The 18791-nt window shown below is 37.1% G+C and overlaps 2 protein-coding genes across 4 annotated transcripts in view; one reads left to right on the forward strand and one right to left on the reverse strand.

Annotated features, from left to right (window-relative positions):
• Positions 1-8072, forward strand: part of FAM98B (family with sequence similarity 98 member B) — a 33264-nt gene extending 25192 nt beyond the window's left edge. Inside the window, exons 7-8 of the mRNA XM_024997962.2 lie at positions 4927-5094; positions 7256-8072. Coding sequence (XP_024853730.1) covers positions 4927-5094; positions 7256-7627 — 540 coding nt within the window. The 3' untranslated portion in view covers positions 7628-8072. The remainder of the gene's footprint in view (positions 1-4926; positions 5095-7255) is intronic.
• A 5092-nt stretch (positions 8073-13164) lies between these two features.
• RASGRP1 (RAS guanyl releasing protein 1) overlaps positions 13165-18791 on the reverse strand; it is an 80770-nt gene continuing 75143 nt past the window's right edge. For 2 of the 3 annotated variants that reach the window (XM_005211584.4, XM_015473118.3), the window contains one exon: positions 13165-15693. In XM_005211584.4, coding sequence (XP_005211641.1) covers positions 15559-15693 — 135 coding nt within the window. In that variant the 3' untranslated portion in view covers positions 13165-15558. The remainder of the gene's footprint in view (positions 15694-18791) is intronic. The other variant, NM_001144078.1, reaches the window with a different exon arrangement.

An 18791-nucleotide genomic window follows, 5' to 3' on the forward strand; every position in this document is an offset into this window, starting at 1 on the left:
GCTTTTTATATATTAAGGAAGTTAGCTAGTTGCTTTATTTGTTGAAAATATTTTCCCCAGTTGTTATGTCTTTTGATGTGCAGAAATTGTAGTCTTTATAACATAGTTAAGTTTTTCAGGTTTAAAACTTTAAAAAAATGAACTCTTTAAAAATTTTTACTTTTTTAAATTGGAGTACAGTTGATTTACAATGTTGTGTTTCTGTTGTACAGCAAAGTAAGACCATTATACATATGCCTACATCCAGTCTTCTTTAGATTCTATTCCCATGTAGATCATTATAGAGTACTGGAGAGAGTTCCCTGTGTTATATGTAGGTTCTTACTAGTTGTCTGTTTTATGTACAGTAGTATGTATATGTCAGTCCCAGTCTTCCAATGTATTCCTCCCTCCCTTCATCCTTAATAACCCTAAGTTTGTTTTCTACATCTGTGACTCTATTTCTGTTTTGTAAATAGGTTCATTTGTATGATTTTTTTAGATTTCGCGTATAAGCAGTATCATATGATATTTGTCTTTCTCTGTCTGACTTAACCTCACTTAGTATGATAATCTTTAGGTCCATCCATGTTGCTGCAAATGATACTAGTTTGTTCTTTTATATGGCTGGGTAATAGTCCATTGTATATATACACCATACCTTCTTTATCCATTCCTTTGTTAATGTACATTTAGGTTGCTTCCATGTCCTGGCTATTGCAAATAGTGTTGCAGTGAACATTGGGGTGCATGTGTCCTTTTGAATTACAGTTTTCCAGACATATGCCCTGAAGTGGGATTGCGGGATCATGTGGTAGCTCTACTTTTAGTTTTTTTTAAGGAATCGCCATACTGTTCTCTGTAAAGAAAGTGAAAGTCACTCACTCATGTCTGACTTTTTGCTACCCCATGGCCTGTATAGTCCATGGAATTCTCTAGACCAGAATACTACCCATAGTAATGTTATATTAATTTATATTCCCACCAACATTGAAGAGGGTTCCCTTTTTTCCACACCCTCTTCAGCATTTATTGTTTGTAGACTTTCTGATGATGGCCATTCTCCCAGCGTGAGGTGATAGCTCATTGTAGTTTTGATTTGCATTTGTCTAGTAGTTAGTGATGTTGATCATCTTTTCATGTGCTTTTTAGCCATTTTTATGTCATCTTTAAAGAAATGTCTCTTTAGATCTTCTGGCCATTTTTTTTTTCACGTTGAGCTACATGAGCTGTTTGTATATTTTGGAGATTAATCACTTGTTCACATTGTTTGCAAATATTTTCTCCTATTGTGTGGGTTTTCTTTTAGTTTTGTTGATGATTTCCTTTGCTGTGCAAGCACTTTTATTTGTCATTTGTTAATTTTTATTTTCATTACACTTGCTAAGTCACTTCAGTCGTGTCCAACTCTGTGCGACCCCATAGACGGCAGCCCACCAGGCTCCTTCATCCCTGGGATTCTCCAGGCAAGAACACTGGAGTGGGTTGCCATTTCCTTCTCCAATGCATCAAAGTGACAAGTGAAAGTGAAGTCGCTCAGTCGTGTTCGACTGTTAGCGACCCCGTGGACTGCAGCCTACCAGGCTCCTCCACCCATGTGATTTTCCAGGCAAGAGTACTGGAGTGGGGTGCCATTGCCCTCATTACACTTGGTGGTGGAACAAAAAAGATCTTGCTATGATTTATATCATAGTGCTCTGCCTGTGTTTTCCTTTAAGAGTTTTACAGTATCCAGTCTTACATTTAGGTCTTCAATTCATTTGAGTTTATTTTTGTGTATGGTGTTAAAGAATGTTTTAATTTTATTCTTGTACACATAGCAGTCCAGTTTTCCCAGCACCACTTCTTGAAGAGACTGTCTTTTCTCCATTGTATATTCTTGCTTTCTTTATCATAGATTAGATGACTATAAGTGCTTTCTATCCTTTTGATTTATATACCCTACTATTTAGCATTGTAGTATAATCTGAAGTCAGGGAGCCTGATTCCTCCAGCTCTGTTTTTCTTTCTCAAGATTGCCTTGACTTTTTGAGGTCTTTTGTGTCTCCATACAAATTGTAAGTTTTCTAATTCTGTGAAAAATGATATTAGTAATTTGTTAGGGATTGCATTGAATCTGTAGATTACTTTGGGTAGTATAGTAATTTTGAATATTGATTGTTCCGATCTGAGAACATGGTATATATCTTTCCATCTGTTTGTGTCATCTTTGATTTCTTTAATCAGTATCTTACAGTTTTCCGAGTTCAGGTATTTTATGCTTTTTGTGCTCAGTCATGTCTGACTCTCTATGACCCATGGACTGTAGCCCACAAGGCTCTTCTGTCCATGGGATTCTCCCAGCAAGGATACTGGAGTGGGTTGCCATTTCTTCCTCTAGGGGATCTTCCCAACTCAGAGATTGAACCTGCACCTCTTATGTCTCCTGCATTGGCAGGCAGATTCTTTACCACTAGCACCACCTGGGAAGCTCTTAGGCATTTTCATGTGATGGTAAATGAGATTGTTTCCCTAATTTCTTTTTCTAGTCTTTCATTGTTAATGGATAGGAATGCAAGAGATTTCTGTGTTTTAATTGTATATTCTGCAGTTTTGCCAAATTCTTTAAGCTCTAGTAGTTTTCTGGTTGCAGCTTTAGGATTTTCTATGTATAGTATTATGTCATCTTCAAACGTGACAGTTTTACTTCTTTTCCAATTTGGATTCCTTTTATTTCTTTTTCTTCTCTAATTGCCATGAGTAGGACTTCCAAAACTATGTTGAATAAAAGTGGTGAGAGTGAACATCCTTGTCTTGTTCCTGATCTTAGAGGAAATGCTTACAATTTTTCACCATTGAGAATGATTTTGCTGTGGGTTTGTCATGTATGGCCTTTATTAAGTTGAGGTATGTTCCCTCTGTGTCCACATTCTGGAGAGTTTTATCTGAAATTGGTGTTGAATTTTGTCAAAAGCTTTTTCTGCATCTGTTAAGATAATCATATGGCTTTATTCTTCAGTTTGTTAACATGATATATCAAATTGATTGATTTTACCTATGTTGAAGAGTCCTTGCATCCCTGGGATAAATCCCACTCAATCATGGTGTCTGATTGTTTTAATGTGTTGTTGGATTTGGTTTGCTAGTATTTTTTTGAGGATTTTTGCATCCATGTTCATCAGTGATATTATCCTATAATTTTCTTTTTTTATATCTTTGGTTTTGGCATCAAGGTGTGGCCTCATAGAATGAACTTGGGAGTGTTCCTTCCTCTGCCAAGTTTTTGAAATAGTTTGAGAAGGATAGGTGTTAACTCTTCACTACATGCTTGATAGAATTCACCAGTGAAGCTGTCTGGTCCTGGACTTTTGTTAGACGTTTTTATATTACTGATTCAATTTACAAATTCTGATGACTTGTTCATATTTTCTGTTTCTTTCTGGTTCAGTTTTGGAAGGTTGTGTCTTTCTAAGAATTTGTCCTTTTCTCTAGGTTGTCCATTGTATTGGCATATAGTTGCTCTAGTTAAACAATGAACGTTTGTTATATTTGGAATCCCTTGTTATAGGTTATGCATTATTATTATTATTCTACAAATAGACAATAGTTCATTCCAGCACCATTTAAAAAAATGTTTTCTCATTGATCCTTTTTTATGTTTTAATATTCTTTATTTTTTAGAGCAGTTTTAGGTTCATAGCAATATTGAACAGAGGGTTCTGAGATTTCCATTTGGCCCTTGCTTTCACATATACTTAGCCCCATCATCAACATCCACCACCAGTGTAGTAAATTTTTGCAGTTGATGAACCTACATTGATACATCATTATTATCCAAAGTCTGTAGCTTACATTAGGTTTCACTCTTGGTGCTGTACATTCTGTGGGTTTGAGAAAATATGCAAAGAGGTATATCCACCATTATAGTATCATACAGAGTATTCTCACTGCCCTAAAAATCTTCTCTTCTTTGCCTATTCTTCCCTCCCTCCCCACAACCTTAGCAACCCATTGATATTTTTTTATTATCTCTCTAGTTTTGCTTTTTTCAGAATTTCATATGGTTGGAATCATACAGATTATTATTTTCAGATTAGCTTCTTTCATTTAATAATAGGCATTTAAGTTTCCTCCATGTCTTTTGTCTCACTGATCTTTGCTGCTTCGTCTTGTATTCATAAATTTTGAGGCCGGGAATCTTAACTGCCCCTTTTGTTTCATCAGTTCATTCCCTCCCCTCAACAAGTTCCATTTAATTAGAGTGAGGTAGGATAGCGTACCTGTACAACCAGTCTAAAAGGATGTTTTGAGGATTAAAGAAATGATATTAAATGAAGAATATCATAGCACTTTTAACAAGTAGTCAGTGAATGTAAGTTGTTAAGGCAGTGATGAATAATTTCATATTACCTGTTAATAGATGATAAAACTCTTTCCAAAATTCTTTTAGTCATTTCATACATATTTCATTTCTGAGTTAACTGTAGATATCCCTTACCTCCCTGCTCCACTAAAAATACATCCCAAGAGGACTGCGGTAAATGTATAAATTAATTGCAAGGAAAACTGACAATACTCAATGTCCCCATTCAGAAACATGGTATTTCTCGCCATTTATTCAAGCTCTCCTTTTGTTTTTGTAGATTTACTAATGTTTTCATCTTAAAGTTTCTGTATGTGTGTTTTCAGTAAAGCTATTTTTAGGTATTTTGCTCTTTGGTAATAGTGGAATCTTTTTTGTGTTACTTTTAAAATGAGTTGTTATGGGTAGTTACATGGTCTTTTAGCATTTCTTGGTCTCTTTTTTTTCCCCTTCATTCTACTAACAGATTATCAGATATTTGAATGTTTTGCTGTTTTTTTCTTTGCTTGTGTTTTATCTTTTTTTTTTCTGAAGATCATGATTGCCATTGCTCTTTCACTGAAATGTTCTTTGGTTCCGTTTTCCCCCTGACTTTTGTCATTTAGTTAAAAACAGATGACATAGCAAGAATTTACCAACCTAAGCGTTATGCTTTGTCACCCAAGACAACAATAACCTTGGCACATTTACTTGCTGCCCGTGAAGATCTGTCCAAGATCATCAGGACAAGTAGTGGATCCAGCCGGGAGAAGACAGCATGTGCCATTAATAAGGTTGGTTTTTCTTTTAAATACAGTGGAGAAAGAATTTATAATATCCTTGATTGATGTTTTTACAGATTTTAATCCATTTTTCATCCCAGTGAACTCTTAGAAAAGAGAATCAGTTTAGGCTTACTAATGTTTTCTATGTGCATGTTTATTTGAATTTCTGTATTCATAAATCACAGTTTTATCTGAATTAGAGGAATTAAGAATTATTTTTATCAGTATCATTAGCCAGAATTATTTGCCTTCTTTCCAATAATCTTACCATTTTTTGTCAGTAAAAAATCTGTAGGAGTCATTTTGTATACTCACACATACTCGTGAGATCCGTGGTTTAGAGGAAAGCATATGTGCTTTAGAGTCATACAGGTTAGGGTTCACATCCGAGCTCTACTATTTACTTAGAGAAATCACTTCTGCAATTTAGAAATTGCAAAATCTCTTGAATGTTCCATTTCCTGATTCAGAGTATGGGTCCATTTCTCTGACAGTGGTCTTAAATCAACTCAGACTGTCTGAATTTTTTACACTACAACAGTGGCAGCAACAATAAGATAATTTAGAATGTTTATATCACCTTGTCTAGCATATACTCTTCAGTTAGAGCACTCTATGACAAACTTTACTATAAAACAGCCGAAAGAAGTACGGGACTTGGGTAATTTTACAATACCACTTCTCAGTGCAGTGAGAAAGGTGTCCTGTATCAGGAGATGGTTGTATACAGTCAGTTTGCTAATTATCGTTAAGTTAGGCACCAGTGTTTGGGCCTTCCTGCTTCCATTTTAGATCAGCCTCCTCTATTCTGAGGAGAAGGCAATGGCAACCCACTCCAGTGTTCCTGCCTGGAGAATCCCAAGGACGGGGGAGCCTGGTGGGCTGCCGTCTATGGGGTCGCACAGAGTCGAACACGACTGAAGTGACTTAGCAGCCTCTATTCTGAAAGTGTTCTGTTTTTAAATATGTTACTTTATATCTTGCATCAAGGTCTTTCTGGATCAAGAGTTCTCTTAAGTGATATTGCCTGTCTCTTTTCTGAGTTTGTAGTTCATAGTCTAATTATTTGAGGGCAGTCTTACTATCAGATCTTGGAACAGCGTCCCTGTATATCCACCGACATTGAATGTTTGGTGGAGACAGCATTGAGGACACCAACCAAGAAAAGCTGGTTTTGGATTTGGTGATTAGGACAGTATTACCAACTTTATAGTGTACTTTGAAGAATATATGTGTACTTTGAAGCTTGTCCAACAGTGAGGAATTTGTACTTTTTTGTCTTCATTTATGATACAAAGTAGTAAAACATGATTTTGATTAGAGGATCAGGAAAGTAGAACACAAATGATAGGTCATTTTGGCTGAGGCACATTTGGTTTATCTTTACTGAAAGACACTAGCAGGAAATGATTTGCTTCCTATTGGTCTCTGTTCATGGACATATAAAATAGTTCCTTTCTACAGAAGTTTGGGTACTTGAAGCAAACTCTTCCTTAGTTTATCCTGTGAAATATTATGAAGCATGGTTAAGGAAGTGTATTAAGTCTTTATTTTTTTTATAATATAGTAACTAGTATCATTGAAAGTTAGCGTAAGTTTCTCATAAAAAAAGGAATAGTTCATGAAAAATCCTTATAGCTCTGTGCAGTTGATAACCTTCATCTCTGCCCGTATTACACCCATGTGTTATCATATGTACTTCATACTTTGTTGAAATAAAATGTGCTTAGAAATAGTCTTTTATGGCATAGTCTGTTACCAAACCAGTGGCAATAGAAAGTCCAGAGTTGTGTAAGTGAATATGGATAGGAGTTAAGTTGTATAGGGTATGAAGTTTATGTACATTGTAAATGTTTTGCTAAAAAGTTTTCTTAGTGTGATGGGTACTACATTTGTTATAAAATTTACTAAAGAGGTTTAAGCAAGTTCTTAAGTTTCATAAATATTCTCCCACACTGTTTAAAATAACAGCACATTGTGAGGAATTTGTCACACATCACTTTTATATTTTCAATATTAATTCATATTGCCATGTCTGGTACTTTCATGTCCTAAAATATTTGGCTTCTGTTTCTTTATTAGAACAATAACTTCAATATTGCTTGCATCCTTTAAGTAAGTTTTAACTTTTATAATATTGGAAACTGAAAGAAAGTATTTCTTTATACAGGTGCTGATGGGAAGGGTGCCTGACAGGGGAGGACGGCCGAATGAAATTGAACCACCACCCCCTGAGATGCCGCCTTGGCAAAAGAGACAGGAAGGCAGTGGAAGGGGTGGTTGGGGTGGTGGAGGTGGCAGAGGAGGTGGTGGGAGTGGGAGAGGTGGTGGGGGAGGAGGCGGGGGATGGGGAGGGGGAGGAGGCGGAGGGTGGGGAGGTGCTGGGGGAGGGGGTGGTAGAGGAGGTTTCCAAGGCAGGGGAGATTATGGTGGGAGGGGAGATTATGGTGGCAGAGGGGGCTATGGAGGAAGAGGAGGCTATGGTGGAAGAGGTTATGGAGATCCGTATGGAGGAGGTGGTGGTGGATATAGAAGATACTAAAAGCCACAGAATTTAGATAGCAGTGCTTACTTCTTGATAGGTGCATTAGGCATAGTATTCTAAATGACTACTTGAGTGTCATCTTTGAAGTGAATACCATGTTAGATTCCCTGATGGTATCATTCTTGAATTGGCTTGATTGATATTGGCCTGACTATGTAAAAGAACATTATTTTATACTACTGTTTGATCTCTTAGACAAAGTGATGATTTTTTCCACACTCTGTGTACTCTTGAGCATGTTCTGTCTTTTTAAAAAACAAAAAAATGAGGAAAAAATATTTTTAAAAGTGTAAATATATTATTACCATCCAACTTGGAAAATGGAAAGTATTTTATTGTCATGATTGAATTTAGATTGTTACCTGTATTTTATTCAGGTCTGAGACACATAAATGATCCCACTTGTAGTGGAAAGGAATATAAACTTATTGCCTCATCTGTAGTCCTGTGGCTGTTTTGTATTTGTTAATTCTATTTTACAAAATAGGAAAAGAGACTGATAATTGTGTTCAGTAAGAAGTTCTCGTGACTTGTGTTTTTCTTGTATATGAGCAATTCCTCTGGCCAGGTTTCCGTTAAAATTCCAATAATTGAAGCCCAAAGCTATTTTTTGCTGCTGCTGCTGCTGCTAAGTTGCTTCAGTTGTGTCCGACTCTGTGCAACCCCATAGATGGCAGCCTACCAGCCTCTCCGTCCCTGGGACTCTCCAGGCAAGAACACTGGAGTGGGTTGCCATTGCCTTCTCCAATGCATGAAAGTGAAAAGTGAAAGTGAAGTCGCTCAGTCATGTCCGACTCTTAGCGACCCCATGGACTGCAGCCTACCAGGCTTTTCCGTCCACACATATTTACTTTCCAACTGGATTTGAAATCTGTATGATCTTGTTTCACAGAGCAGAATTAAAGACTGAGGTCAGAATTACTGTAAAGGAACAAAGACATGTACCAATTTTACATGGTATTGTGAGAAAAATTTCTGCAAATTGGTTTATCATTTGTGCCATCGCTTTAGGTATCCAGATATTAAAAGGCAGGCTGCTGTGTGCTGTACAGGATTAGGACACTTATATCCAGCTTTATCGATCAAAGGTAGGGCCATGGTATCCTTTGGTAATTCTGATTCACAGCTAGATTTGGGAAACACAGGGTTAGAGAAGGTTTAAATGTGATTTGTTGGTTGGAGCAGTCAAAGGCTTGGGAATCAGGAGTTGTGAATTTAAATCATGGCACTAGTGCAGGGCAGGGGCTGTAGGCTTAAATGGCCAAAGCTCTTAGAGATTAATTTGTCCTCTTTTGTCAAACGAGGAATGCGACACTTGAGCCCTCTCAGGTTGTTTTATAAAGACCTAAGTACAAGTCCAATTTGTTGAGAGTTTATAGAGGCCTGTTGTGAAAGGTGTAAAAGGCGGCCCAAGTAATATATTTTTCGTATAGTATATAAAGAGGAAAAGATGTAGTCATATAAATTTTTTCAGTTCCACTTTAAAATCTGTAGACTCCTGGTACATTAACAACTTTCTGTAGTCTAACCAACTCAAAAGATAGAAAGCTGAGTATCTGTGGACAAATGGATTTGGCAGTGTTACTCTTGTTTTACAGTAAACCCCATGGTGAAATCTAAAATGTTAAAACTTTAAATATTGTGTATACCATAGTCTTGGACATGTCTTTTTCAAGCTAACCCTTCAAAGAAATTTGTTCAGGAGAGGAAAACATAAAATTATTTTGTTTATTTGTAAACTTTTAAAAAAATTTATATTTATTAAAGAGAGAATTTCTTTTGTGATAGTTGAAGAAAAAGTCTTTCCATATAAGGAAATACTTTTATAAGTAGCTATGAACTCTGAAAAATAAATAACTTAAAAATATATAAGCAAAGACTGCTGCAGTAAAATATTTCAAAAAATTATTAGTTAAAATACTCATTTAAAAGCTTTAGATTTCTGCTTCATTTCTTTTCAGGAGCTTTAGTCACTGATACAGAATGAGTTTACAAGTACTTTCAGCTTTTTTTTAATCACTAATGGTAGAAAGATTAGTTTATTAATTTCTGTAGGATTTCTTGGTACCTGCATAGGCTTGCTGTTGGGTTATCTGCTTCTCACTGTAAATCTTATCCAAGTTTAGCTCTTGCTCCTGGAATCATGCTCAAGCTGGAACCACTCTTATTTACATATTCTTAAAAACTACTTGAATGAAAAGTAAAGTGGTCCAGACCCGAATATCTTTTTCTTTCCTGTGGGGTAGAGTTTTCATGATAATCTTCTCTTAGCAAAAACTTCTTTTGTAGAAAATTACTCAGTAATATCTAGAATAGCAGTAAGGTAATTTGGGGCCTTAATGTCATAGGTCATAATGTGAAAATGCTTTATAAATTGAGTGCAGTCAAATGTAGAGTATGGTGAATGGCACTTCATTGCTTCCTGAAATCTAACACTTTTTTCTGTGCTATCTCATCATCATTCTTTTTGCCTAGTTTTTAATTTTATTTTTTTCCTGCCACCTCATTTTCCCTCCCCACTTTTTTTCTCCCTGCCTTGGTCTATTCTGTGGTACCTAATAGCACCTATAGACATATTATCGGGAGCGTCTAGATTAAAGAAGTAACTGATGTCCACCCATGCATAACTACCGCACCGTTAACACATAAGCTCTCAAAGATGGAATGAGGTATTTCCTTTTAACCCGTTCCCTCGTTTTTTGCAGATCAAGGACATCTTGCCTCACTGAACAGAAAATGTTTTAAACCAAAACTATTTGATTACATTTTTGTGTGTCAAAAGAAGGTATGGCTAACACCCAAAATATTTGAGATGGAAAATGTTCTGAGCAGTGATGCCATCTATTCCTTGTCAGGGACACAGGGGTGGAAGGATTTGGAATGGGAATTGGAGACAGAGGAGGGGAGGTAGTTTAATCTCTCCTCTTAAGGGGCAGGTTGTTATTGTAACTTGATTATTTTCTATGAAGTGTTGAAGTATTGAATTATTTTCTATGAAGATTTGAAAAGACACAAAAGGCAAAGGAGAAAAGGAAAGATACTTTGCATTTGAATGTAGAGTTCGAAAGAATAGCAAGGAGAGATAAGAAAGCCTTCCTCAATGATCGGTGCAAAGATATAGAGGAAAACAATAGAATGGGAAAGACTAGAGATCTCTTCAAGAAAATTAGAGATACCAAGGGAACATTTCATGCAAAGATGGGTACAGTAAAGGATAGAAATGATATGGACCTAACAGGAGCAGAAGATATTAAGACATGGTGAAAGTGAAGTGAAAGTGAAGTCACTCAGTTGTTTCTGACCCTCAGCAACCCCATGGACTGCAGCCTACCAGGCTCCTCCATCCATGGGATTTTCCAGGCAAGAGTAACTGGAATGGGGTGCCATTGCCTTCTCCCTAAGATGTGGTAATAATACACAAAAGAACTATACAAAAAAGATCTTCATGACCCAGATAACCACAATGGTGTGATCACACACCTAGAGCCAGACATCCTGGAATGTGAAGTCAAGTGGGCCTTAGAAAGCATCACTACGAACAAAGCTAGTGGAGGTGATGGAATTCCAGCTGAGCTATTTTAAATCCTAAAACATGATGCTGTGAAAATGCTGCACTCAATATGCCAGCAAATTTGGAAAACTCAGCAGTGGCCACAAGACTGGAAAAGATCAGTTTTCATTCCAATCCCAAAGAAAGGCAATGCCAAAGAATGCTCAAACTACTGCACAATTGCACTCATCCTACACACTAGCAAAGTAATGCTCAAAATTCTCCAAGCCAGGCTTCAACAACACATGAACCACGAACTTCCATATGTTCAAGGTGGATTTAGAAAAGGCAGAGGGACCAGAGGTCAAATTGACAACATCTGTTGGATCATCAAAAAAGCAAGAGAGTTCCAGAAAAACATCTATTTCTGCTTTATTGATTACACCAAAGCCTTTGACTGCATGGAGCACAACAAACTATGGAAAATTCTTCAAGAGATGGGAATACCAGACCACCTGACCTGCCTTCTGAGAAATCCATATGCAGTTCAAGAAGCAACAGTTAGAACTGGACATGGAACAACAGACTGGTTCCAAATAGGAAAAGGAGTATGTCAAGACTGTATATTGTCACCCTGCTTATTTAACTTATATGCAGAGTACATCATGAGAAATGCTGGACTGGGTGAAGCACAAGCTGGAATCAAGATTGACAGGAGAAATATCAATAACCACAGATATGCAGATGACACCACCCTTACGGCAGAAAAGTGAAGAACTAAAGAGCTTCTTGATGAATGTGAAAGAGGAGAGTGAAAAAGTTGGCTTAAAGCTCAACATTCAGAAAACTAAGATCATGGCATCTGGTCCCATCACTTCATGGCAAATACATGGGGAAACAATGGAAACGGTGACAGACTTTATTTTCATGGGCTCCAAAATCACTGCAGATGGTGACTGCAGCCATGAAATTAAAAGACGCTTAGTCCTTGGAAGGAAAGTTATGACACCTAGACAGCATATTAAGAAGCAGAGACATTACTTTGCCGACAAAGGTCCATCTCGTCAAAGCTATGGTTTTTCCAGTGGTCATGTATGGATGTGAGAGTTGGACTATAAAGAAAGCTGAGTGCCAAAGAATTGATGCTTTTGAACTATGGTGATAGAGAAGACTCTTGAGAGTCTCTTGGACTGCAAGGAGATCCAGCCAGTCCATCCTAAAGGAGACCAGTTCTGGGTGTTCATTGGAGAGACTGATGTTGAAGCTGAAACTCCAATAATTCGGCTACCTGATGCGAAGAACTGACTAATTTGAAAAGACCCTGATGCTGGGAGATTGAAGGCCTGAGGAGAAGGGGACTGCAGAAATGGACATGAGTATAAGTAAGCTCTGGGAGTTGGTGATGGACAGGGAAGCCTGGCATGCTATAGTCCATGGGGTCACAAAGAGTTGGACACGACTGAGGGACTCAACTAAACTGATTGAATGCATTCCACTATGGAGTTGACTAGAATCCATCCCCCTATTTCCCTTCATTGGTCTAGTTAAACAAAAGTTGCCTGGGGATTAAGGAAAAATCATGGCTATCTTTAATTACTCTAAATGATCACTAATCATGAGCACAAATGAATTACTCTGGGTGATCTGTACACTAGATTGAATGATCCTTTACCAATTACATCCACAGTTTCAAAGTTTATCTTTTCTTGCTAGTTTTCTTAGATAGAACTGTGGATTTAAAGATGAAAGCCATAGAGAAATGACAGCCTCAGACTTGTCTCCTTCAGTGTTAAGTGTTTATAGACAATATTTGGGGATCACTGTCATTATGGAATAAGATGGGAAATGATTGAATATTTCTATATGTTACCACTTCATGTTACATATATAGAAAAATGTATACTGAGTAATTAGTTGCTTTGCTTTTCCTTTCAGGACAACTGGTTTGGTTAATAGAATTAGGGAGTGGTCTCAGCTGTTGATAATAGTAAAAATTCAGATAAAGCATCTACATGTTTATGAACTAGAAGAAACACAGGACATCTTTGTCGTAGGGATTCTACTGTCTTTTATCATATAAATATTACACAAAGAAAACTTACATTAGGTATCAAAAAAAAAAACACCTTTACAATCTGTACATGTTTTTTTCCTTGCAGTTCTTTTACATTATACATCTTTAAACAGAAATTCACAAGTGCCCAGTAAAACAGCAAATCAATTACCAAAGAAAAGAAGTGACACTGTTGTTAATGAAACAAGATTTGGCCTTGTTTTGACGGATAAATATATGCGCAAACTTACTTCAAGTTGATACAAGATAACACAGATTTGTACTGTAGGCTTGACAAAAAAATTTGTTCCAGATTATCTCTGTAGATTCCACTAATCCTATATTGCTCAGAGCAAATAATACTGATTTATACACTATACTTCTTTGGCCCTTGCTGGACTGTAAAGACCTGCGGTGAAACTACTGCTTCCTGTCCATTTCAGTAATAAATTCTGCAAGGCCTGAGAGCTTCTAGCCATGTTAATTAGACTAAGGAGATGGTGACCTTTTGAATTCCTCTAGATTACAAATTATTTACATACACTAACCTGGGCTCTGTATTTTGGATGGCATATATAAGAAGAATGAAAAAAATTCAATTGTGTTTTATAACTCCGCATAAAGAGATTGAGCTATACTGTCTTTGGTTTGTATCAGAGGAAATGAATAAGTCATTTTAAGGATGACTGTAAACTTATTTGTTCGATATAAGGTAAGTAGCAAAGTACTTCCTATACGATTATATACCAAGTTGTGGACCTAAACAGCCCTGCCAAGGGGGTTTCTGAGTTTGGATGTAGAAAAAGGTAAATTCGTGTGTACAGTGATTTTTTGAAACACTGAACACTAAGTGAAAGCTAGTCATTTGCTTTTTCACTAAAGCTCAGTACAAGGGGGTATGCAAATGGGAACTGGTCTTTCATGAAAGGAACTTCTTAAATGGTCTGAATCCTCCCAGGAAACTATACAGCATATATAGTTTGTTTCGGACTAAGACTTGGTGTTGCCAGTTTGGAACTTTTGGTTGTTGAGATTATATTCTTGGCAGTTGGTCAGCTTGTGTATGAATTTTAAGTCAGCTCGGCATTAGGCATCCAAGCATGGAAGGAGGAAAATGGCTGTGAAAGTTTTTTAGAGAAATAGTTTGACAGAGAAGTTTGTGAACAGTTGCCCAGATAATTAGTTGAGCCCATTTATCATTAACCTTCATTAATAGAAAACTCACAGGACTCTTGTGATTTTGCCAAACAATACAATTTACATTATAAGTAATTTCTTGTAACAAACTGAACTTTGTGAATTTGTACACATGACCAAAAGTCTAAACCACTTCCACATCTGACGGAGGAAACAGAATTCCAAGCCACATGCATGTCTGATGTTGTATATATAGAATATGTACATATGTACATGCTGTCAGCTATCATAGAAACCTCTCATCCAGTTAGCTTATTTGTAAATAGTATTAATAGTGAAGACAGTACCAGCACAAATTCAGTTCAAAAAAGTTACTTCAAAAAAAATGGCACATGTAAGTTAGACTTTTTTTAAAAAAAGCTATAAATTCTTAATTCTATCCATTGTAGATTATGTAAGGGACAAATATGTTTGTGTTATACTTATTTTAGCCAATTAGCCAGCCATGTATGAGGTGGTAATAGCCACGTTTCCAGGTGCTTAATTTGGCTATTTTATCATGACTGTGAGACTAAAATTGAGTTGACTTGTAATTGGATGATGTCATGTTTAATAGCTCCTTCCTGGCCCCCACCCCCAAATTTATGGCTACATCTCTAGAAGTTGTCTTCTGGGTAGATATCCTTCTTTGTGTAAGAATATAGTGAAGAAGGAGGGGGAAAGGCAAATTGATTAGATCTGAGGTAGTGAAGTGGGAACCAGATTCGTAAAGAATGCTGAAATACAGAGGAAGTGATTTTCCTTTTGGAATGTGGGTATTTTTCCATCATAAGCAAGTTTTGGATGGAACAATGCCTCAGAAAAGGCCAGGGAAGGAAACATTCATTTTCCAGGGATTTTAGGTCTAAGGAAGAAGCAGCTGGACAGGTCATGTAGAAGAAGCTACCTTGTCAGAAAACTATAGTCATGTTTTTACCATGCTTTTGATATTAGTCCCAAGGGGAGAAAAAGTTTGTGGAATGAATGGCAAATATTTTGCATTCTTCAGCTTTCCTCCCTTTGATTCAACTGACTAGAAGAGAAAACCTTACTGCACAGTAAGAATCTTTTAAGTAAAAAAGTAGCTCCTTTTCTTTAAAGTACCCTTTTTAAAGCCAGTCAGTCTAAGGTTCTCCGGGTCTTTGTGTTGAGGTTTAGGAAGTGAGATCTCTGATACACTCTACAGTTTGTGTTTCTTGAGTTTCTGGGCTAAGAACAGTCACCCTGCTCCATCTGAGCCAAGACATGATTGTTTCTTGCAAGTTGGAGGGTTTCTATCTTCTTCTGTGCATATTTCAGTTGGATCTTTAGAGCATTATTATCTGCTTTCAGGGTATTTATTTCCTAAAAGAAAAGGAGAATGAGGTATGTTAATAAAGCAGGAATAAATGGCAGATTAGTAACATCAGGAGTACTACACTTGACTGGCATCTTTTCACTGTAGCTGCGAAACTGTTTTCAAGGTAGTTATTTTGCCCTGAATAAAAACTAAGTTAAATACTTATCAAATGATCATGTGTATCAGTTAGTTTTGTTATATCACATCTTTGTTATATCAAAGATGTGAGTAGCTAGCAGGCAGAATAAACCATTCATGGGCAATAGATGGATAATAAGAAAATCTTTGAATATTGTGTAGCAGACCTAAATGTGGCAGAAAAAGTCTTGGTCAGGTTTGAGGTATGAAAGCAATGACTTTGGAATATACTATGTGATATTACAGTTCACATGGGAGATTACATACATTATCCATATATTACATATTTTCTTCTCCAAATCATTGAAAACTAACAGACTTGATAAAGGTGAGAATTTTATCCTATCCCCTTAAACTGGGATTTAATTATCTAATTTGCAGTGATTTAGTTATAGAGTCAGCCATTGATTTCCAATGTTACAAATAGAAATTCAGTTTTTATATGGCTGAGTAATATTCCATTGTGCATATGGATTGATATATGTATATGCATTTACACACACATCTTTATCAATTCATCTGTTGATGGACACATAGTTTGCTTCCGTATCTTGACTGTTTAATACTGCAGACACTGGGGTGCATGTATCTTTTTGAGTTAGTGTTTTCATTTTCTTAGGATATATACCCAGGGGTGGAATTACTAATCAAATGGTAGTTCTTTTTTAGTCTTTTGAGAAATCGCCATAGTGTTTTCCATAGTGGCTATACCGATTTTCACTCCTACCAACTGTGTGCAAGGATTCCTGATTTCTGCACATCTTCACCAGCACTTGTTACCTTCTTGATCACAGTCATTCTAACAGGTATGAGATGATATCTCATTGTGGTTTTGATTTGCATTTCTCTGATTAGTGACATGGAACATCTTTTCATGTTCCTATCAGCCATTTGTATGTTTTGGGGAAAAAACCTATTTAGTTCTGGTTTTTAGATTTTGTTGTTGGTATTGAGTTGTATGAGTTATTTACATATTTTAAAGAACCCTTTATTGGATATATCATTTGCAAATACCTTCTCCCATTCAGTAGGTTACCTTTTCATTTTATTGATGGTTTCCTTACTGTGAAAAGCTTAGTTAATGTAGTCCCATTTGTTGATGTTTGCTTTTGGTGTCATGTCCAAAAATTCACTGCCAAAGACCAATGAAAAAGAGCTTCTTCCGTACTTTTTTTTCCCTAGCAGTTTCATAGTATCAGGCCTCATGTTTGTCTCTGATCCATTCTGAGTTAATTTTTATGAGAGGTGTAAGATGGGAGTCAGATTTCATTGCTCTGCATGTGCTGATCCAGTTTTCCCAACACCATTTGTGAAGAGACTATCCTTTTTGCCTTGGGTGTGCTCTGGGCTCTCTAGTATTAGTTCATTGCATACACGGGTTTAATTCTGGGCTGCTGTCGGTTCCACTGGTCTGTGTGTCTGTCTTTGTGCCAGTACCGTAGTGTGTTTTACTACGGTAGCTTTGTAGTATATAACTTGAAATGAGGAAGTGTGGTATCTCCAGCTTCTTTCATCAGGACTACTTAGGTTATTCATAGTCTTCTGTTGTTCCATACAAATGGTAGGACTTTTTTTCTATTTCTGTGAAGAATTCCATTGGTATTCTGATTCAATCTGTAGATTGCTTTGGGTAGTATGGGCATTTTAACAGTCCTTTAAAAAAATTATTGACTTTATTTACAATGTTTTGTTAGTTTCTGCTATAAGCAAAGTGATTCTTTTTCATATTCTTTTCCATTATGGTTTGTCACTGGATATTGAATATAATGCTCTGTGCTACACAGTAGGACCTTGTTGTTTATCTATTCTATATGTAATAGTTTACACCTGTTAATACCAAACTTCCATCCCATCCTTCCCCCACCCTCTCCCTTGGCAACCACAGGTCTGTTCTCTTACATTTGTAGGTCTTTTCTGTTTCATGGGTAAATTCATTTAGGTCATATTTTAGACGCCACTGCTGCTGCTAAGTCGCTTCAGTCGTGTCCGACTCTGTGTGACCCCATAGATGGCAGCCCACCAGGCTCCCCCGTCCCTGGGATTCTCCAGGCAAGAACACTGGAGTGGGTTGTCATTGCCTTCTCCAGTGCATAAAAGTGAAAGTGAAGTCGCTGTCGTGTCTGACTCTTCGCGACCCCATGGACTGCAGCCTACCAGGCTCCTCGGCCCATGGGATTTTCCAGGCAAGAGTACTGGAATGGGTTGCCATTGCCTTCTCCATTAGATGCCACATGGAAGTGAAATTTTTTTTTTTGTTTTTCTGACTGACTTCACTTAGCTATGATAATCTCTAGGTCCATCTAAATAGCATTATTTCGTTCTTTTTTACACACACACATATACATACATATATATGCACACATACCACTATATCTGTACCTCATCTTTATCCATTTATCTGTCAGTGGATACTTAGGTTGCTTCCATGTCTTGGCTATTATAAGTAGTGCTGCTGTAAGGTGGTACTTAATTGCAGTTTTGATTTTCATCATGAGAAACGCTGGGCTGTATGAAGCACAAGCTGGAATCAAGATTGCCGGGAGAAATATCAATAACCTCAGATATGCAGATGACACCACCCTTATAGCAGAAAGTGAAGAGGAACTAAAAAGCCTCTTGATGAAAGTGAAAGAGGAGAGTGGAAAAGTTGGCTTAAAGCTCAACATTCAGAAAACTTAGATCATGGCATCTGGTCCCATCACTTCATGGGAAATAGATGGGGGGAAACAGTGACAGACTTTATTTTTGGGGGGCTCCCAAATCACTGCAGATGGTGATTGCAGCCATGAAATTAAAAGACGCTTAATCCTTGGAAGGAAAGTTATGACCAACCTAGATAGCATATTCAAAAGCAGAGACATTACTTTGCCAACAACGGTCTGTCTAGTCAAGGCTATGGTTTTTCCAGTGGTCATGTATGGATGTGAGAGTTGGACTATGAAGAAAGCTGAGTGCCGAAGAATTG

The sequence above is a fragment of the Bos taurus genome, chromosome 10 (assembly GCF_002263795.3).
Source record: "Bos taurus isolate L1 Dominette 01449 registration number 42190680 breed Hereford chromosome 10, ARS-UCD2.0, whole genome shotgun sequence".
Classification (NCBI taxonomy): Eukaryota; Metazoa; Chordata; class Mammalia; order Artiodactyla; family Bovidae; genus Bos; species Bos taurus.